Source organism: Pantherophis guttatus, chromosome 2 (assembly GCF_059756535.1).
Source record: "Pantherophis guttatus breed Tessera chromosome 2, ASM5975653v1, whole genome shotgun sequence".
NCBI classification, from domain to species: domain Eukaryota; kingdom Metazoa; phylum Chordata; class Lepidosauria; order Squamata; family Colubridae; genus Pantherophis; species Pantherophis guttatus.
Window position 1 is genome coordinate 67,002,970 of NC_142064.1, and position 23,257 is coordinate 67,026,226.

Consider the following 23,257-nt stretch of genomic DNA (forward strand, 5'->3'; position numbering starts at 1 on the left):
TTAAATTACAAATTAAATGAACTTCTTTCTGTTCTGTTCTGAGAGGCTTCAATCTGGTGACTTCAAAGGAAGGATTATGTAAGAAGATGAAAACTTGATTAACGCTCATGTTTGAAGTCCCTAAGCTTTCCCTTTACAACCAAAAATAGCTCTCCTTAAAGCATAAAAAACCAAGATCCAAGTGCAAGCAGGAAGCTACAACTCTGTGCTGAAGATTGTAGGAAGAAAATTAGAGAAAAGAAAATAGCTTTTCCTTAATATACTCATGGTTGGCTTTTGTACACATGGAATATAATTAACAGCATGGCTTTAAAATAACAATTTAAAGGGGAAAATATGAAATATTCATAATTAGGGAGGTAGTGGCCTGTTTGGTAGTTAATAATTTTTCTACATATTGGAAAGAAGGGAATTCACAGAAACATATCAGTGTAAGCAAAGCATGTGCTGTGCAAAGCTTTTATAGCTGCTTCAAATGTCACCTCTGGGTGTTTACTTGTATATGTGTACATGCCAACTCTGCTGGGTTTCTGTGAAAGTACAATCTTGCACAAATATAAACAAGCAGAGAACTGAGGATAGATTTGCAGCATCGTGTCGTGTGTCAAGTGTTTGAATGACAAAGTTCCTTTAATAGAAAAAGTGCTTTGCTTATATGAAACATCGTGTGAGATACCAGTTAATACTGTGCATAGCTCCAATAGCAAAAATCTTGCTGACAGTGAAATTTTCAGATTTTACAGATCTCCAATGCTTGGTTTCCAAAATGAGATTAAAAGGCAAAGAATAGAATAGAATAGAATAGAATAGAATAGAATAGAATAGAATAGAATAGAATAGAATAGAATAGAATAGAATAGAATAGAACTTTATTGTCACTTTAAATGTACACTAATCAGCATACATGAAAATAAAATTTCATTGTATTCATCTGTCAAAAGATAACCATTATACATATACCCACATACACATACTTAAATGAAACAGAGAAACATCAGTCTAATTCAAATGTATACATATACATGGCAGGGAGGAAAAGAATCCTGCGAATTTATAAGATGGATGGCATAAGGAACAAAGCTGTTATAGAATCTAGTAGTCCTACTTTAAAAACCTCCTCCCAGAGGGAAGCAACAGACCTTGAAGTGGGTGTATGGGGTCTCTAACAATGCTTCAAGCTCTAAGCACGTAGAGCTTATAAGCAGTATCCTGAATAATGGGAAGCGAGCTTCCTATAATCTTCTCAGCTGTCTTTACCACTCTCTGTATGGACTTTCTATCTGAGGCACTGCTATCACCAAACCAAACAGTGATACAGTTTGTTAAAATGCTCTTAATCGGTTCTCTGTAAAAAGTGGCCAGGACAGAAGGAGAAAGATATGGTCTTCTTATTCAACAGAGGGAATGCAAATGCTGGTTTGCACGCTTCACTAAAGATAAGATATGAAGAGACCAAATCAAATTGTTAGTTATCTGCACCCCCAGGTACTTAATACTGTTGACCACCTCCATAGCTGCAGCCTTGATACAAAGTGGAGTATGACTATGCTGGCTCTTTATAAAATCAACAATGATCTCCTTTATTTTGTTAACATTCAAAACCAGGTTATTTTTATTGCACCAGTCCACCAAAGCCTTTACCTCCTCCCTATAAGAATCTTCATTGTCATCCGGGATAAGACCCACCACTGCCGTGTCATCCAGTGGTGGGTTGCTACCAGTTTGCCCTGGATCGGGCAAACTGGTAGCAGCGACGGCGGGAGACTCCGTCCACTTGGCCAGACGTCTCTGCACATACGCAGAAGCATTGTGCGTGCACGCAAGCGCACGTGTGCCCATGAACAAACTGGTAGCAGCCAAAATTGAAACCCACTACTGGTGTCATCTGCATACTTCACAATATGATTAGTAGCAGACTTTGCATAGCAGTCATGGGTCATCAAGGTGAACAGTAACGGACTCAGGACACAGCCTTGTGGGGAACCTTTACTTAAGGAGATGGAATTGGAAACTTTTCTTCCAACTCACACAGCCTATCACTAAGGAAATCAAGTATTCAGTTACATAAAGAAGTATTAAACCTAATAGGTCCAGTTTGTTGACCAAATGCTCAGGAATCATTGTGTTGAACGCTGAACTAAAATAAAAAAAACAACATTCGCACGTGAGTATTTTTCTCTTCCAGGTGAGCCAAACTAAGATGAAGTCCAGAATAAAAGTGCATCATCTATAGAGCAGTTCTTCCAATAAGCAAACTGTAATGAGTCAAATGTAGAGGGAAGGCATGAAACAATATAGTCCTTTACTAATCTCTCAAAACAGACAGTGGAATGGAAGATAATACAGCTAGATGATAATCATTAAGGCACATAATTATAGGTTTTGGGGGGACTGGTACAATGACTGCAGTCTTAAAACATGATGGAACTAAGGCCTGGTGCAATGAAAGATTGAAGATGTCTGCAAGAACAGAGGCCAGCTGGTCACACACTCCTAAAGTACTCACCCAGGGATATTATCAAGACCCGCAGCCTTTCATGTTTTGACTTTCCGCAAGATCTTCCAAATGGCAGTTGTATCAAATCTGAGCACCTGACTCCAAGTCTTAACATTTGATGGCTTCAGTTTAAGAGTCTCACATACTTGCTAATATACTCTTTTTAACTATTAAAAACCATATATAAAATACACTTCAGAGAACATTTTATGATTAAACTTTAACAGTGTATCACCGAAACCCAAATGTTGATGATGGGACACAGATAGGATCTTACAAATATAATCTTCCAATGGGACAAATTATACATGGAATTTGGCAACTGTATCTGTAGAGTGCTTCAGGCAGTCTGCAACTCTGGGACTTAGTAATCAGTATATTGATGCATGGATAACTGTTGCCTTAAATGTATTTTTTATTTTTGGAAAACTTCTTAATAAGAAATTCACTATCATTACTTCAATGAACATTCCATAAAGTCCAATCATATATTTTCTGAATGAAAAGGTAGATTTTAGATATAAAGAGGAAGTGCACAACGTTATTGCTGGGAAAGCTAACATACAGGTATGTGCTAATTAACCTTTGCTTCACTTTGCAATAGCATAAGATTTATGCTAGTTACTGAAATACTTTACGTAACTATTTGGGTTGATTTTATAGAAAGTTTAATCTTATAGTTAGTTGAGCTTATAGGCAGTGCGTGTGTCTGTGTGTGCATGCCAAAGCCATTGTCGTAAGTTCTGGTGATAAATCTTGTGTTTCCATTTAATTTTCATTGAGTAAAAATAATGTTAGCTCACTCGTGAAAGAAAAGAGTTTGATTTCTTTTTATTTCCAGTAATTATTAGATATGCATTTTAAAAGCGACGAATTACTGAAAATTTATTTTGAAGCATTATCAGAGGCAGACTTTCTCTCTATTCTGTTTAAAATACAGAATGGTAGAGTTTCAGTTCAAGGCAATTGTATTAAACTCCTTTGGAAGAGAAGAGCAGAAGGTCTTTGTTACTTGATGTTTTATAAGCACTCATTGAGGGCTTTCTGGAAAACTTTAAAGGGGACCAAATTTAATTTAACAAACAGTCCTTGACGGTCTATATAGTATTCACAGATCTGGGTGGTCCCACCAGATCCTTTATTTCGAAAGACTTTAACATTTTGCAGATAACATTGTTAGAAGATGCTTCAAATTCTTCAAGGAGAACTGCATTCACATATTCCAGGGTCTGTTATGCTACTTTTACATTTACAAATTTCAGAGCTCGAAAGCATAAAACATTTTATGCCTGATGCCGGAGCAAAGGCAAATAATGTAGTTGTGACCAGTATAATGAATCACTGTTTTCTATGATATTCTTAGAACTGATAGAATTTCTTCATCATTTCTTAACAGGAGAGATCATAAAGTTTTTAATGAATTAAAAGGAGAAAATGATCATTTCTTGATTTATGCTATAAACAAAGGAATTTAGGACAAATATAACACAGTTTCAGTGCCAGGTGGTAGCTAAAACTGATGAAATATTAATATAAGTACAAAATAATTTAATAATTCAAATCAAGCAAAATAATATTGGAACAATTGCAATAATTTCAAACATTTTGCATATCACTGTAATTGACTATTTGTAATTCCATTCTGAAATTAGAGAAAGTTTAAACATAGCTTTGTATCTGCAGTTACATCTAAAATTAGCAGATATACAAAGCAATGTTATCTTCACAAAGACAGTAATAACATGTTTGCACATTTCATTTTAAATTAGATATTTAAATACTTACATTTTTTTTCAAAACAAAATACATATATCAATAAGTATATTTTTTCCAAATAAACAATTGCAAAATCTTATTTGCAAACAAAAATAATTATAGTGAAGATTCATAAATAGTTAGCTAGGTTGATGTGTGGAAAATTATTTAAAATGTACATCAGGAAATTGATTTGGTCCAATTATTTATAATAAACATTAAAATATAAACCTGAAGCCAAATTATTATATTCACTAGGCTAGAATACATACTTGAGCTTTGCAAATCATATGAATTTTCTCTATATGTGGCTGATGTGCAAATTATTTAATAATATTGCAACTTTTAGAACAATACAGCAGTCAAACAATGCAGTCAAATCTGTCAGTAGCTGATATAGAGTTTATCAGCCAGGAAGGGAAGAATGTGGATGCAAACTGGAATTGCTGTAATTGTAGCCACTAGCATCATCTTGACATTCATCCATACCTCTTAAAGTAGTCTACCACCCATCTGAACCAGATTTTAAATCTTTAGTCTATTCAGACCAGTAGATTTCTTAACTATCAACTCTTCATGCTTCATTTAAGGTTGGATTAAGTTTCATCCTAATCCATGCCAAAAGTGCTCTGAATTCCAGTTCAGAGATTTCACATCTGAAATTAGTTAATAGAAACAAAGACCACATTCAAGCATTGTGCTATGCAATAGCTGTATTTACTCAAAACAATAAATCAAAATTAAACAAACATCCAGTTGATTTAATGCCTAAGGCAGGACTAGAAACTGGGACTTAGTGCAAAGCATAAACTCAGCCAAAAGGCAGAACTCAGTAAATCCAGAATTTTGATGCTTTAACTAAAACCTTTGGATAATCTCTCCCACTGATTTAATGTGTATGTTCAAAACCTGGCGATAAAAAATTATTCAAAGGTCAAGGGTGGATAAGGTTTTCTTTTCTGAGAGTAAAAGAAATGAGTTGTGGTTTTGATAGCACACATTTATTTATATTTAGATGAACACTGCATGTATATTTCCCCCTTCATCTCCCTGCTCCATTATTTCTCCCAAACCTTAAACATATAGAATTATGGTGTTTTGGGGTCTTTAAGTTAGTTTTGACACCTGGCAACTGCCTAGACAAGTCCCTGCAGGTCTTTTTGGCAACATTTTTGGAAGTGGTTTGCCATGGCCTTCTTTCTAGAGCTGAGAGAGTAGGACTGGCCCAGAGACATCCAGTTGATTTAATGCCTAAGGCAGGACTAGAAAATACAGTCTCCCACTACACCAAATTGACTCTTCATATATTTATTTATTAATCATATTTATAAAACACAGAACCTTAAGGAACATCAGCAGTTTAAAAGGTAAAATACATAGAACACAACATACAAATAAATGCTATGTATAAAATAAAGGGGACAGGGTGGCTCAGTAGCTAACACACTGAACTTGTTGATCAGAAGGTAGGCAGTTCAGCAGTTCGAATCCCTAGCGCTGCGTAACGGGGTGAGCTCCCGTTTCTTGTCCCAGCTTCTGTCAACCTAGCAGTTTGAAAGCACGTAAAAAATGCAAGTAGAAAAATAGGCACCACTTTGGTGGGAAGGTAACAGCGTTCTGTGCACCTTCGGCATTTAGTCATGCTGGCCACATGACCACAGAGATGTCTTTGGACACCGCTGGCTCTTTGGCTTAGAAGCACAGATGAGCACCGCCCCCTAGAGCCGGAAACGACTAGCACGCATGTGCGAGTGAACCTTTACCTAAAAAATAAAGATTTGCAAACTAATGAAAGCAAATAAAATAAAACTAACCAAACAAAACAAAAAACAAATCAAGTTGGAATCAAGATCCAGATTCTCTACTGAAGAAGCTCTTTTTTCGGAAACTGCCTGACTGGAAGCCAACCAAATGCCATCGGGAGACCATTCCAAAGTGCTGTCACAGAAAAGCAGCACCACTGAACGTCAGCTCAGTTTGCCTCCCTAAAGTGGTACATTGCTAGGAGTTGTTTCTCCTAGATAGATTGAACTCGCCAGGGAATTTCAAAGGGAAAATGCAGTCTTACAGTACCAAGCCACAGAGGGCTTTATAAGTTAATCACTGCATCTTAAATTCCATTCTCTGTAGGCCAAGTGTGTCAAACTGAAGGACCATGGGCCAGATCTGGCCTGTGGGGTACTTAGATCAGGTCTGCGCCGCTGTCCAGGAAACAGCGAAGGTGCCTCTGCCAGAGAAAATGGGCTCCCAATCTCCGTTTTCAGCTGGGACGGCCTCCTGCAACCCTCTGCCAGTGAAAATGGAGTTTGGGACAGTTTTCACTGGCAGAGCACTTGGGCCACCTCAGGCACCCCTGACACGAGTGATATCAAGTTGGCCACGTCCACCCTGGCCACGCCCACCTCGCCCCCCCCAAGGTCAAACACAACCCTGATGCGACCCTCAATGAAATCGAGTTTGACACCCCTGTTGTAGGCAATGAATGCAAGGCCTGATTGTGTGTGGTCTCACCATGCTGAGCCAATTGCAGCTTCCTAGTGATATTCAAAGGCAGCCCAATGCAGAATGTGATATAGTAATCTAAGTGGATAGTGACAAGAGGATAAGTAGGGCACAGCAGCAAAGGTAAGGAAAGCATCCAGCCCTGGGCACAATCTCTACCTGTTGTCTCACTGAACCATGAGTCCAGAAGAATTCACATGTTGAAGATATGCTACTTCAGGGGTAGTGATTCCATCAGGAGACATCCCTAGAACGCTCCAATGAGCAAACAATCACTCCCTCTTATTGGGATTCAGTTTAAGCCTGCTCTTTCTTGTTGTGTTAGTCCAGATAAGAAGCACAATAACAAATACTAATTCTATCTTTACTGTAAGGTTACATTAACAAAACTTGTAAATCTGAAAGTACCTGTCTCATCCCCTCACTTTTACTCTCCCCAAAACTAGGGAGCATTTTTTGCTGAGATGCTTTCATGAGCTGCATCCCCAAATATAGCTGATGGATTGAAAGCATGTGAAGTGTTATAATTCTAGCCAATGAGAGGCTGGGAAAATGGTTTGTCAGAGAGATATAGGCATGGGGGGGGAAACAAAGAGTTTTGCTAGAGGAAATTAAATTAGATTTACTGAAATAGTAGCAATTCTGTTACGTAAACGCCATAACATACACATATACTGCCTACATTTGTTCTGAGATTTTTGTTTTCTTTTTATCTATACTTGTGAAACTGATTCATGCTGAGCCTCTAAGCTCCTTTGCTGATAGGCTTTGTGTACTTTTGTTTTGTAATTTGTTGTTGATCTAAATAAACTATTTCAGTAATGGAGTTCATCACTCTTTGGGGAGGTTTTAAATGCTTGATTTGGATCCAGCCTCATAGGATTTATAATGGGGGTGGGGGGTGGGGAATGGAAAGGAGATTATTCCCTGGGAGAATAATAGAGACTGATTTTGTTTTGTTTTTATACTAGGAGAAGCAGAAATCAAAAGGGATTGGCTGTCCCAGTATGTCATTCATTTTCACAACTCTCCAAAACTCAGAAGGAAATAGATCTAAATATTAGAATAAAAATTATCCAAAGTTAAATTATTAGATTTCCATTCTACCATCTATTCTTACTTCAAAATGGCATACTTGATGCTAGATGTCCAAAACAGCAATATTCTGAAGAGTATGTGTGATTGTTCTCAAAAAGAGAGATAGATAAGCTATTAGAGATTTGAGAGAACAATACATTTTTTTAAAATCCAAAACCAATCTTACGTCATAGATAAATGAGCATGAAGTGAGGAAGTAGTGAAAAAATTCTTCTTCAACAAGGGTTTTAACCAGAGACAGAGGATTATTCATTTCATTGTTGTTTTGAGGCAGATTTATAGGATTGCCACCTCCTAAAGTTAATATCCAAATCTGGGCTAGAACTTTTCTGGTATATCTAATTTCAAGTATTCAGCTTGTAGATGTTTGTGTCAAAGCTTCTGAAACTGAAAAACTGTCATAGCAAACCAACCAGACAGTACTACACCCACTATCAAAATTATGGAGGTCAAATATAAATAAGTGGAGTGACAGTAGTCTAGCCAGAGATGTCAACTATTCCCAATGGCCAAATTGAAAGAAGAAAAGGAAAATCAAATGTTAAAGAATAAAAAAGCAAAGTCTCAATGGATTATGAAGAAACTGAATGCATTTCACAGGAATTCTTCAAGGGCACAAGAACATTATTTTTGCAATGACAAAGTCTGAAGGCATATTGTAGATTAATGGTCTTCCATAATTGCTTGCACTGCCACTGATTGTACAGAAATATGTCATTTTTCACAGAAGCGTTTTTTCCATTTAACTATCAACCCTGGGAAGTAGAAATGCCTGCACTAAATCAGTAGGACCATTCTTTTGAAAGATCCCCTGCCTCCAAAATCAAAACCTACAATCAGTAAATTACCCGAATAATAAACTACTCAGAATGAAGGTAGACCTATTTTTGGAGGGAAAAATAATCTGAACAACTGCTAGATGACAGCAAAGAGATGCAAAAGTGTCTTTGTTGTGGCCACATGGATTTTTGCAATCTAGAACTGGTAGCTTTACTAAAAGTATCTTTCTGTGACCGGCCAGGGAAGAATGATACAAATGCCATCTCTTCTCCCTCTGCATAAAAATATTAGACTTTTATGTGCCAATACTGCAGCATGTATAAACTAGCTCTATTCCATACTTGCTTCAATTGTAAAAATCTGTAAACCAGGTTCTGTGAATAAGCCCCAGTGAATGGGGCTTAATTCTGAGTAGATATTGATAGCGTATTTTAAATCAATTCTGTTTGTTTAGTAAACTGTACACCATTCTCACTCTCTTCTCACATATCAACCCCAAAATTTTAAAAAACACGCAGAAGCTGCTTCAGAGTTTCTGATATAGAAAGAAAAAGCTTTTCTCGGTTTCTGCCGAGAAGAGACAGAAAAATCTATATTAATTTCAAGGATAATGCTAGGATATGTATACTGTCTTTGATAAACAAATACTTCAACTCTCTTTGCCAAGTTAAATCCCAAGGGTCTACAATATGAAGAAGACTGATTAAACTGTTTTGAAACCAAGGCAAAAAAAATGACTATCATGTCGTTCCTCCTATTTCCCACAGTAAAATTGAATAGTAATATATTTAGTAAATTGCACATCCTAAATCTGCTTGAGTTTATTCTGGATTGCTAGATCACTAGAATATGTTCTAGGAAAGTTCCTTTTTGGATTATGTTCTTCTGTCAGGAAAAAAACCCGCATCTTGAAACATTTGAGTGGTTGAAGTTTCTGTATAGTTGAGAAATAAGAAAAAGACAAGTAGAAAGATGGAAACTTGGAAGAAGGGGACATTTGGATCAGTGGAATCCTAATAGAAGGAAGTCCCAGTTAATAAAAGCATCATAACCTCAGAAGCAAAGCACAAATCGTTCTTTATAAATTGCAGTGAAGAGGTTTCATAAGTTAAGCATTCATGTGAGAGAAAGGTAAGTGACATTTATTCCCCATTAAACAAAATATTAACTGTACCCAGGGAGGCAATTCCTCACAAATATTATTCTCAGGAGAAGGAATCTAGCAAAACCTTAAAGCTCTTGCTAGCTTGCTCTGTCTGACATACTGGTAGTAGCAATGTAAACTGTAAATCTGTACTTAAAATTAGGGAGTGTGTTTTAAACAATTATTTTAAAGAATATCCATTGATCCACAGACCTATCCAGTTCTAAAATCTCCTTGGAAATTAAATAGTGTAAGTTTGGCTTCAAAACACATTAACTTTTACATTGGAACCTACCATAACTCTAGCATGGATCCTAGTTTCAGTCTACAAAACCCCTAAACTTTAGTTTAGCAAAATACATTTGGCAATACAGGTAATCCTCAATTTATGACAATTGAGCCCAAAATATATGTTGCTAAGTGAGAAATTTGTTAAGTGGGTTTTGCCCCATTTTATGACTTTTCTTGCCACATTTGTTAAACAAATCTCTTCAGTTGTTAAATTAGTAACATGGTTGTTAAGTGAATCTAGCTTCCCCATTGACTTTGCTTACCAGAAGATCACAAAAGGTGATCACATGACCCTAGGACACTACAACTGTCATAAATATGAACCAGTTGTCAAGCATCTGAATGTAAATCCCATTGACCATGTGGATGCTGAATGGTCATAAGTTTGAAAAATAGTCATGTCACTTTTTCCAGTGCCATTATATCTTCAAATGGTCACTAAATGAACTGTTGTAAACCGAGGATGGCCTGTATCCAGTTTGACAGCAGGCCATGGAGGCCAGATTCTTTACTCAACTTTCTTTTTGATGCATTAAGAAATGTGATTTTTTTTTTTTAAAAAAATGATTTATATGCCGCCCTTCTCCGGAGACTCAGGGCGGCTTACAATGCGCTAAGCAATAGCCTTCATTCTTTTGTATATTTATACAAAGTCAGCTTATTGCCCCCACAAACTGGGTCCTCAATTTACCTACCTTAGAAAGGATGGAAGGCTGAGTGAACCTTGAGCCTTGGCGAGATTCGAACCTGCAGTAATTGCAGGCAGTTGATTGTCCATCTAAACAGTAATATTTTTTTTCTTTTTTTAGCTTGCATTATCTTGCTATTGTAATTGAAACTTTTCACAAAATGATTTTTAAAAAATGAAGAGTGTTAATAAATATATGTAGTCAGACTGCTAACAGAAAGGAGAAGGCTAGCCAGTATATTGTCCTGCGGGTCATACTGAAAGGACTCGGTTGCTGGAGACTGAATAGTCAACCAAAGAACATATTTATGAGAGAAGTGATCTCCTAGCTGAACATGTAATCTGGATGTAATAAACACACTCAGTGCCAGTGCATACTCACAAACAATATTCTCCTTCAATCTCTTTAACTTTTAGGTTTAAACTACAAAGCATGGTTGTGCAACCTTTTGGCTTGCCTCATTGGGCGAAGAGGCATTGTCTTGACTGCATATAAAATATATAATATATTTTTAAATATAAAATAAACTTCCTTTTAAAAAACTTTTTTATTATTTTGTGGGGCCTCATTACCAGCTGTACAGAGCCGCTGTACGGAGACGCCTGCTATAGAGCCACGCTGAGGTTGCCAGAATTAAGCTGTTGGTAGGAACCCCACAAAAGCATGCTTGTGTTTTCAACTTCTGTTCTATCTGGCACATGAAGAAGTGATTTGCTCTGAAGATATGGCAAGAAAGTGAACATAATTTATATAATCTGTGTTTCTCAACCTTAGCAACTTTAAGATGCGTGGACTTCAACTCCCAGAATTCCCCAGCCTGACTTCTATGGCTGGGGAATTCTGAGAAATGAAGCCTGCACATCTTAAAGTTGCCAAGGTTGAAAACACTCAAATTAAAGAGTATTTAGTGAAATGTGTATTTCAGTACAAAATTCATCCACTGAAGAGTTCTATTTGGCTCACCAAAATTTGAAAATAAGAGAGAAGAGTGGTTCATTCTGACCCCAGACCTATTTTCCCCCCAGGTTTTTTTTCCTCTCTGGAAAACAGCATAAGACAAGAGTTATTGTTATTTGTCCAGAAGACAAACTGAGTCCTTCGCTTGGAAGGTGGAAGGAGCTCTAACGCTCTCATCTTTTTTCGCGCATGCGCTAGCGGTACTTGTTGGTTTAGTGCTAGAAGACTTCCCAGCACGTTGCGGAGAATACAGCCGCGTAACTTAGGAACTTGTTTTTTTTTTTTTTTTTTCTGTTCTTGTAAAACCACCACTAAACCTCCCTACTGAGATGCCTCGGCAGGTATAGGTAGGCGGGTACACGTCACTTGCAGCCTGTACATGAGTGCTTCTCTCCCTCTCCCCCTTATTGTACCTTTCCCCCCACCATTAGCCAACCTGGCGGGCAGAGGTTTATCTCAGTTCCCAAAGCCCGGGGTCCCCCTTGCCTCCCCTGCCCGCTGCCTGACCTGCCGCTGGAAGCCGGCGAGGCAATTCCTGAGGGCAAAGCAGCTCCGCTAATCGGGTTGGCATCAGGCAGCGGCCGTTTCGGGTTTCAGGAGTTGGCCGTGTGTGTGTACAGTACAAATGATCGGCTCTCCAAACAGTGGCGGCTGCCAGGGAGGCTGCCAGCCAAGCTGTGCCCCGGGATTCCCACAATTGGCAGCGGATCCGCTCCTTCCCGGGCGGGCCTTTGCGCGGACCCATCATCTCCCCAAGTTTGACCAAAAGAGGCCTTTCCCTAGTCCGATCGCTCCCCCTCCAAGAGCCCCCCTGCCCCTGGCAAAGCCGGGAGGGGAATTGTTCGCGCCTGGAGCCGCGAGGCTGCCAAAGACAAGGGCTCCCTCCCCCTCCTCCTCTGGGCGGCTCCCTGGGCGCTGCCGCCGCAGGTTGCCAAGGAGGCACCAGATTTCTGGTGGTGCCGCTGTGGCTGCAGCCGAGTCGGATGGCGCATCCCAGCCGCCAGCCCAACTGTCAGCGCTCGGCTCCCCTCTGGCCTTCCGAGACACGGAGGGATTCCCGGGGGACAGTGGGGGCTCAGCTCGGCCGGATCGGGGCACCCAAGCGTGGCAGGAGGACCCTTCCTTTGCGAAGGAGAGATCCTCAGTTTTTCTCTCTGGAAACTCCCAAATGTCACCCCAGGCGGGGTCAGTGATTGTCAACTGGACACGGGAGAAAGCATCTGCAACGCCTGATACGTGGGATTTGGGCTCCAACAACAAGCTCTCAGTCCCGAGAAAACTCTATTTGAGGGAGCATTGATCCTCATCAAATTTAGAGGACGGAGGGAAGTTAATGCCCACCAGCAAAACTTCAACTTTATAGTATGATTGTATCCTAAACAGTAATTATCAAATCTTACCAGACCCCGCCTCCCCCAAAAAAAACCTAAAAGAAATTTATGTTTATAATAGATTTTAATGCCCTATGATAGGTTTTAATGTCCTGCATCATCAATATAATTGTTAAGGGAACATTTTGTTTGCTCTGTAAAATGAAGTCCTTACCCAGATAAACGCTTAATCCTTTGTAATAAATACATAAATCAGGTTCCTTTGGTAATTTGTCGCCTCTTTTTTAACCAACAGACTTTTTAAGCTAAAGGATAAGTCATTAAATCACTTCCCTAGTATGACAGTAAATACGGTGACTCCCTTCCCATACTCTTACCTACTTAGATTTTCATTGACAGTCCCAATTTACAATATACTGAAATTGTTAAAACACCGTTTTACAACAGCAGATCTCAAAACCAGAAACCGCTTATATCTTTTGACATGTTAGTAGAAAGAGAATTCCACTTCAAGAGTAGACAGTCCCTGCCCAGCTGAAATTAAGCCGACTCGTTACACCGGGGATTTACAGCCGTTCTCACGAACGCCTTTTCTGAGTCAATCAGGCTACTTCGGTCCAATTTATTCTTCAGTTTTTAAGGTGTTCAACGCCAGGACTGTCTCTTTTGGGTAGGGCTGTTGGAAGACTTCAAGCTGGGCTAAAGGAAAGCTGAGCTCCCTGTTTGTGTCCTTCCCACCAGTCAGGTTCCTCCTCCAGCGCACTCCCGGCGCCTTTCACCCGAGGAGACCAGGCGGTAGAGAAGAAGGGTGAGCTCACTCTTCCGACTCACTTTTTCTACGACTCCGTTCCCAAGCTGTCTCACCTCAATCGTTCTTTTTTTTTCTAATCAACAATTCCGTTTCAAGGCTATCTTTACCGCTTGCCTCTCCTTCCTTATTATATGAAACGGCTCCAAGTCATTTATTTATTGAACCAAGAGTCATCCCATATTTCGCATTTTTTTTCAAAGTAGGAAAAGTGGTGGCTCATTTTGTAATTCTTTAACAAGGGTGGGCAGTGTGATTTACCTATTTGTAAGGTGGTGTTTTTTTTTTTTTTTTGAGGGAAATAAAGGAAAAACGATGTTTTCTCTAGTAATGGGAATAAAACTCAGTTTATGAAAATTATAGGACAAAATACGGGTCTCCAACTCTCTCCTAACAAAACTAAGGAGCATTTGTACATGGGGTGAGATTAAAGTTACTCCGTTCATCTGGAATAAGAACTGAAGCCTGCCTGATATCAGAGCCTGTTGCAGGGATTCCGGAGTTCATCCCCCTCCCCAAATGATTCATTGCGCTTATGTAAGTGCTATTTCATTAAGACTATATAATATAGTCTTCCAATATTTTGATAGGTATATTGATTTATCACTAAGATTTTAATATGAATTTCCCCATATATCTTATTATGCAAAAATCTGTGATACAATTATGTCATTAAAACTCTTCTTTAATTCCAGAAAACAAACTTCTAAGGGCATTGGGTTTTTTTTATTATTTGTTCCAAGTAATTTGGTAAGAACCAACCTTGGATTATGTGTGCTCAAATTTTCTGTGGAGAGAAACTTCCTGAAAAAGAAAGTATGAAAGACATTTAAAAACCAAGGAAACATTCAAAGCATCTCAAAATGTCCTAAACTTAATAAATGAAATTGTGCTGAAATGTTAATTTTAGCTCCAAATTACACTGAATTTAAAATTGGATGTAGTGGTATAATTCTAGTTTTCAAGAAGTTCTGATGGGTATAGAGACTAATACATCATTTTACTACCAAAGTTCATTGTATTGGTCTGATCCTCGAATATAATTGCATGAAAAATATAACTCAGATTTTAAGTTACTTTTTTTTTAAATAAACCAGGTTGTAATTTAGGTATAAAAATGTCTGCTGTAGCACAATTTATTTCCATACAAGGTTCATCATGATTATTGCTGTAGATTAGTGACTGAAAAATAAATGAGGCAAAAGATATATATTACCCAGCATCAAATGAGATAATCATCTCCTATCTGGGTAGAATACACGCAAAACAATATCTTGTGAGTTACAACTTAAGTTTTCAGTTAGAGATTTATGGATGTGTTAGGGATATAAATGGCTAGCTAGACTGAAAAGCTAAAGTTCCAGAACTATACTTCAGTCTGCTGGGAATGTTACTACAATATAGAAAACATGCTATTTATTCTGTAAATCCTAAGAAAGAAACTATGAGCACATCCTTTAAGGGCTCACTTTATCCTTTTAGTGGAGCCTCTCTTGATCTGCCCCTTCTTGCATAAACAAAAATACAAAAGCTGATGCAATTTAATCTTAGGAAAATTGAAACACTCTGGTGCTAGCTGACACTTCAGCACGAAGCATATTATGGCTTCAATGGGATTTCCTTGTAGACGCATATAATGAGTTCACAGAAAAGCTACAGAGGATGGTGGAGATTTTCTCTCAGAACTATACATTTGCACAAACCAATGCATTTTTAAGTAGGATTTCAGAGGATTTTGTTCTAACTATCACAAATTAACCTCTGACATTTAGTCAAAGGGTTAACATATGTATTAATTGTTCTTCAATTCAAGAGAACATCTTTGGCCTCCAAATACACTTTCATGTGGCATAGTGAAGATTATCAATGCAGACAGTTGCATCACAGCATACACAGGTTAATAAATCATAAGACTTAGAGTTAGAGCAGGAAGCCAAGAAATCACTTTTAATGAAAACAACCATGTACAATAAAGCTCCAACTACAGCATTCACAAACCAGCTGAGACTCAAATTCCAACCAAAAGCAAAGCTCAAAAGCTGACTCCTGGAAACAGAACATTCTCTTATTTCATCGAAACTTCTTTGTGTAAAGTGCTTATCTGGTAGGTAAGTATGTAAGTAAGTGGGAAAAGGAGAGATCAAAGCACACACACACACACACACAAAGCAGAATAGTACTTTTGAAGATAATAAAAATGTTTGGATAAGCATTATTCACAAGAAGATTTTTTTTGTTAAAAAAACAAACAGAAAAATGCAAGTTTTGCACATGTATACAGCAATATAACATTGATGTGTTGATAGGCGGAAACCTATTTCCAAGTAAGGGTCAAAGGGGCAACAAGTTTACACCTTAGCTTCAGGAACTTAAACTTATGCTTTACTGCACTCTTTACTGTACCATCTGATGGCAATGCTTTCAATCTGAATGGAATACAAAGCAAATTTAAACCCCAAATTCTTTTTAATCTCCACTTATTTCTGTGTTTTAATTGTTTCTTCTTCATTCCCAAAATGAAGAAAAATAAAATTGCAAAGAAACAGAGTTAATATATAACTGAGAGAGACTCTAAATCATCATATAAATCTTAGTTGTAATATTCCCAATCCATAGCACTATTGTCATTTTTAATACTCTTTAGGCCCTGGGAAATTCATGTTGCTCTAATATTCAAAATTATCAAAATTACAGTAACAAAAATATAACAAGAATAAATTTTAATTAAACCTTTAATCTTAATATCAGTCTCCTGAAATCATGACATTCTGTTGCTGCTTTATTTAGCTTCCTTAAGTTTTAAAAGCTATCTACTTTACTTCATCCATGTTTGACACTGTTACTTTTGATCTAAACTTAATAGTTTGAAATAAGAAGGATTGGATAAGTTAATGAAGAATTCTGTGTGATTTAAAAGCTTGCATACTTTAAACTTGCAAGAGCATGGGGGGGGGGAATCTTTATTTTACAGACCAAGTGGCAAACCCCAATCAATGGCAACATTTTCTTTGATTTTTATAGCTCATAACCTACAGTGCTAAAATACTTCATTTGAGATATGTATATATATTTACAAATTCAATCCAACTACACCTCACTTTTGTACATGCTAACATGAAAATAAGTCTCATTGAAATTACTAGGCTGAGCCAGTACTGGTGGAATTCTAATAGGCATTCATGTAATCTTGATTCTTTTCTATTGCAACAATGGTTAAGGGTAACTTATTTTCAAGAAATTCAGGGAGCCAAAATTTACCACAATTGTGTATAAAGTTTCTTTTGGGAGTGGAGTTTGAGGCTTGAGTATGGTGTCTGTGTGTGCGTGCATGCGTGCTTGTGTCATTATATAGCAATTCATGTGTTAACTGAATACAGCTTTAAGTATTTCACAGAATTAATAGGACAATTTCTGAGTTTATGATGGCTAACATTGAACACAGAAATTCTTACCTGAACCTGGCTCTGAACACTGATTTTACAACAGACACAATACATGATAATTGTAATTATAATAATACAAAATGTTCTTTCCAAAGACACTCAACAGGCCCAGACCAATCTTTGCCCTGTGCTTGTATCTTAGACGATAGGATTGTGTCAACAGTCATACTTCTCCATCTTCCATTCTATGAATGTACCAAGGCAGAATGTAAGGAGATTTTGCCATTGGAGGAATTTGGCGGAATCTGTTCAAGAAGGGAAGAGGAGACACTGGGAGACGTTGTCTGACAGAGCTGCTGTGTGACATGGTTGACCGTCAGGGCAGAGATGGCAGTGGATGGCGCAATGGACGGGGTGGGCTTGATTGGCACAGGGATTGCAGGCAGTGTCTGTGTCGATGGGTGGCAGATGGTCTTGACCGGCATCCCGAAAGGTCCGTATTCTCCTGGCGAAAGGGGAATGCCACCCGCAGGCTCAATCATGCCCACGTGGGGCCAGACCGAGCTGACCATGGTGCTGATCTGTTGACCGGCCATTGGGTAGCCCAGGTGGTGCATTACGGAAGCCAAGGGCAACCCACCGCCCTGGATCACTCCTTTGTAGTCTCGGCCAATGAGGTTCTCGATGGCGAAGGGATGCTTGAAGCCAGGAGCCGGGCTGTAAGGCTGGAACTGAGGCAGCCTTCCTACGGCAGCAGCCGCCGCCGCCGCCGCCACTGCCGCCGCCGAGTCTGGATGTCCTTTGGTTGCCGCTGGAGGCTGAAGCGGAGGCGGCGGAGGCGGCGGCGGCGGGTGATGAGGGTGGAAATAGTGGCTCAGGTGGGGGTGCAGCACCCCTCCTGTTTTGCCCGCCGCTGCTGGCATGTGGGGCTCCGGCCGCGGCACCTTGAAGCGCTTTCTGCGCCTGAGGAAGCTGCCGTTCTCGAACATGTCCCCGCAGTCCGGGTGCAGCGCCCAGAAGCTGCCTTTGCCGGGCTGGTCGGGTCGCCTCGGGATCTTAATGAAGCAGTCGTTGAAGGAGAGGTTGTGGCGGAGCGAGTTTTGCCAGCGCTGGGTGTGCTCGCGGTAGTAAGGGAAGCGCTCCATGATGAACTTGTAGATGTCGCTCAGGGGGAGCATCTTCTCACTCGAGTGCTGGATGGCCATGGCCGTCAGCGAGATGTAAGAGTAAGGAGGCTTCTGATCACTGTACGAGCTCTTGCCCGGCCGAGGCATGGCACATTCCTACCCTCCTCCGGCTGTCCTGCCCAGAAGGACCGCGCTCTAGGACCAGAAAGGGCCGTTCACCACTTCAGGAGAGGAGCAGGAGAATCTGTCAAGGAGAACCGCTGGCTCTTCGGTACATTCAGTCGGCATTTCCAAGGGAGTCAGTCGGCGGACACTTTGCAACTTCTCCTCCTCCTCCCCTGTCCGCCTGCGCAACACGGGTGGCGCCTTCGCTGCCTGCTTTCCCCTCACGTCGTTTTTTCCCGCCAAAGCCCGGCGGCCGGCGCTCCCCTTTCCCCTGAGCTCGAAACTAAGCCGCTTAATTCCGAAGGTGCCTTCCCGCCAAAGGTAAGAAAAAGCCTTTCCTTAAAACTCCCTTTGCCCCGCTTCGGAGTCAAGCCCTCGCCAAGCGCTTCAGCCCAGAAGCGCCAGAGCCCAGCCGCTCCGTTCCCGCCATCTTCGCCTCGATTCTGACCCAGCACAAGTTCCCGACGAACCTCAACGACCGCCGGGCTCGCCTTTCAGCCTTTCCCCCCCAGTTTTCCTTCCCTCACACCCGTCTCTTCTCTCCGCCAGGAGCCGCACCCAAGCGCCGCTTCCTAGTTTCTGGGCTGTTCTCGCACCGGCCGAAAGCGACGACCTCAGACGCCTGGCTGTGAGACTTCGAGATCCGCTTTGAGATTCCCAGGGATGGCAAGAAAGAGGCTCCCGCGTCTTCCCACCTTGCTGGATTGAAGTGGAAAAGCAGCAGCGACCCGACCGGTTCCTTTAGAAAAGAAGCGGACGGAAACGGAGGATGCCTCGGAAGCCAAATCAGGCGGTGGCCGGTGCCCTTGGGCTGAAAGGCGCGGGAGCGGCCGGCGGGTTGGCTTTGGCGAGGCGGCGCGGCGGCTGGGCTTGTGGTGTGACGGAGCTTCTCAGCTCGGTTTTGTGCCGGTGCTGGCTCCGAGTCCGAGAGCCCCCCGCTTCGCTCCGCTTCCCTCGCGTCACATGACTGGGCTCGGGAAAGAGACGGAGCTGCGAATGGTCGCCTTCTTCTCCCGCTCCTTCGGCGGACGAGGTGGGGGCCAGGGAGGCCCGCGGCGAAGCGAGAGCGAGGCGAAGCCGGAGGGAGCCTTCCACGCAGGTCTCTCTCCGCTCCTCGCAAGCACTTGAAGGACGGGCGGCTCGCTTTGGCTCCCGGCTTGGGAATCGGATTCAGTTCCTCCCCTAGTTCGCTCCCCCTCGCCCTCCTCTCTGAAGACGCTCGCGCCTGTCCTCGTTATTGCCGGCAGGACAATGTGAGAGAAAAGACCACGCCTCTCAGGGCACGGCGATGCTGGCTGGCTCCGTTGAGGAAATCTTCCAAACTTTGAAAAGTGGTGCCTTGCACTTTCTGCTAGAGTAGAGGCAGGAAGGTCGGTGTTCCAGATGTTGGGACTCTGGAAAGAGTGCAGAGAAGAGCAACGCAAATGGTTAGGGGTCTGGAGGCTAAAACAGACGAAGGACGGTTACAGGAATTGGGTAGGTCTAATCTAATGAAAAGAAGGACTAGGGGTGATGTGACAGCGCTGTTCTACAAAGACGAGGGGTCAAACTATTTTCCAAAGCACCAAAAGGCAAAGCAAGAAACAATGGTTGGAAACTAACCAAGGAGAGAAGCAACATAGAACTAAGGAGAAATTCCCTAATGGTGAGAGCAATCAACCAATGGAATAGCTTGCCTTCAGAAGTTGTGGGTGCTCCATCACCGGAGGCTTTCAAAAAGAGACTGGGCAACCATTTGTCTCACATGGTATAGGGTCTCTTGCTGGAGCAAGGGTTGGACTAGAAGATCTCCGAGGTCCCTTCCAACTCTATTGTTCTATGTTCTAAGGCTGCCTTAGCCTCAGGTATCCTTTGGCCTTGGCTCAAAATCCATTTCCATGTGGGGGTTTTTTGTGTGTGTGTGTGGAGAATGGCACAGTTCAGTTCACATCCTACTACCTTTCAACTAAGAGCCAAGTGTTTAATTTGTCTCAAACAAGTAGCATAATCTTGCACCTTTCCTGAACTGAAAAGAGGAAGGCAGCAATTCGGAAGTCACTTTCTGGTACTAGAAATAGTATACAAAAGATAGGAAAACGAAAGTTGACATCTCCACCATGGCTGATAGTTTATACTTGCATTTATGGTCATACAGTACAACGAACCTGAAGTGCCTCTAGATTAGTATATCGGGCCAGTAGGGAAAGTCTTAGCCTTCGGGTAAGATCTGTTGAAATCAATTGGACCTCATTGTAAAACAGCATTCCCCTCCAGAGCAATTAAAGCTAGAATTTATCAGCGTAGGGAGGCGGGGAGTGCTTTAAAAAATAGCATTTAGAGCTGATGGGTAAAAATGTGATGTAAGGCTACCTGACATTGGTGCAGAGAAATCTTGGAATTTCATACTATCGTCTCTGAAAGGATATCTTAAGTTTTTAAGCTTGTGGGCTAAAGAGTGTCATTTCCCTTACCCCAACCTAAGCAAAATTGGACGGCGCTCCACTGAAATGAGGGTGCTTTTCAGCATTTTTGGGAGGAAAATATATTTCTTAAGGGCGGAGAATGCAGTCTGGATAGTATCTAGAGTCATTGAATCAGCACCGAGGAACGGTCAGAGTCAAAAGGCACAGAGAGGTTCCTTTCAGTTTGCGTCCATGAGCCGCCTCGCCCTTCGCATAAACAAGAGCGCAAAGGGGCAGTGGCTTGTGCAGGTGCCTTTCTGTAGCCCGGAGCTGAGACTTCCCAGCGAGGAATTTTTGGTGGTCGGAAAACAGTTACCAGATCCGGAGAAGAATGTGAGAATACCTTGACTGGGAAAGAAAGGCTGGAAATTTCTGCGTAATTGTGTCGCTGTGTCAACCCTGAGCGATTCGCACTATTATCCTTTTTGCGAGCGTATTGGAATCGCCCTGCTGAATCGGTCACGAAAGGGCGATTCTAAAGTTTACAAGCAAAGTAACCCAAATTAATAGACAGCAGAGAGGACCTCCCCCCCCCGGAACATAACACATTTTCTAGCAAATGAAAATACACACCCACAAAGCAAACCATGACTGAACAACTTGTTGCACTGTTATGGGGAGAAAAAAAACTGGACAAAAAGCATCAACTCATTTTTGAAATGACTCGTGTCTCTTAAGCAAGAACGTTCCGTGAGCATTGATAAAACTATAGATGTATGTAGATGATTTTTCCCGCCAGTCCAGGCAATGTGCAGATCTAGCTGGGACAAAAAAGGTTTGGGCCACAACAACAACAACCCTGGCATCAGTACAGTAAAATACATTTCCGCATAATTTCTTCTTTTTCTGCTACACTCCCCCACCATTAGCCAACCCGACGGGCAGAGGTTCATCTCAGTTCCCAAAGCCCGGGGTCCCCCTTGCCTCCCCTGCCCGCTGCCTGACCTGCCGCTGGAAGCCGGCGAGGCAATTCCTGAGGGCAAAGCAGCTCCGCTAATCGGGTTGGCATCAGGCAGCGGCCGTTTCGGGTTTCAGGAGTTGGCCGTGTGTGTGTACAGTACAAATGCTCGGCTCTCCAAACAGTGGCGGCTGCCAGGGAGGCTGCCAGCCAAGCTGCGCCCCGGGATTCCCACAATTGGCAGCGGATCCGCTCTTTCCCGGGCGGGCCTTTGCGCGGACCCATCATCTCCCCAAGTTTGACCAAAAGAGGCCTTTCCCTAGTCCGATCGCCGCCCCTCCCCCCGAAGAGTCCCCCCAAGAACCCCTGGCAGAGCTGGGGGGGGGAATTGTTCGACCCTGGAGCCGCGAGGCTGCCAAAGACAAGGGCTCCCTCCCCCTCCTCCTCTGGGCGGCTCCCTGGGCGCTGCCGCCGCAGGTTGCCAAGCAGGTACCAGATTTCTGGTGGTGCCGCTGTGGCTGCAGCCGAATCGGATAGCGCATCCCAGGCGCCAGCCCAACTGTCAGCGCTCGGCTCCCCTCTGGCCTTCCGAGACACGGAGGGATTCCCGGGGGACAGTGGGGGCTCAGCTCGGCGGGATCGGAGCGCCCAATCGCGGCAGGAGGACCCTTCCTTTGCGAAGGAGAGATCCTCAGTTTTTCTCTCTGGAAACTCCCAAATCTGTCCCTAGGCGGGGTTATTGACACGTGATCTCAGGAAAAATTATTTACAACATTTGACAAATAGGTATGATTAATGATTATGTGCCATCAATTATGTGTCGACTCCTGGCGACCATATAGATTTTCTCCGGGACGATATCCCCCATACTTCGAAAAAGTTTAATCTTTATATAATCTATCCAATGAACAATATTTTCTATGTGTTTATTTGTATCTCGGAGTGATTTGTCCCATGATCCAGTCTTTTGGCAATCGGTGATATTGTCCAATATCAAAGTTAAAAACTGTCAATCTTCTTTCTATCCTTGCCTATTCAAAGTCCAACTTGTGCTTCCACAGAGTTTCCTGGGGAAGTTCTGTGCCTGCACAATTGTGATTTTTCTAGGTATATGCATATCTTTGCATGTGAATCTCTTTTCCAAAGGCTTTATTGCTACTCTACTACCGGTTGTGCTACCGGTAGTAGTTTCTGTTGTATTTCTTGGCTGCTTTTTAATGTGAACAGTTGGTCCTAAAAGGCATACTGTATATCTTCATTTTCAATGATGTGGTTTATCATCCAATAAAATTGGGGATCAATAGGGTTAATCTCTTTGCACCCAAATCATTTCCTAACAATGGTCATTCACCCACATATTTAATTCTAATCCCATTTCAAAAAAGCAGAGA

The 23,257-nt window shown here is 41.7% G+C and overlaps 1 protein-coding gene across 1 annotated transcript; it reads right to left on the bottom strand.

The window, feature by feature from the left end:
• Positions 1–15,775: 15,775 nt before the first annotated feature.
• Positions 15,776–19,732, bottom strand: FOXB2 (forkhead box B2). Its single transcript, XM_087885029.1, has one exon. The coding sequence runs from the start codon at positions 18,507–18,509 to the stop codon at positions 17,481–17,483; it is 1,029 nt and encodes a 342-aa protein (XP_087741155.1). The 5' UTR covers positions 18,510–19,732; the 3' UTR covers positions 15,776–17,480.
• Between the last annotated feature and the right edge of the window lie 3,525 nt (positions 19,733–23,257).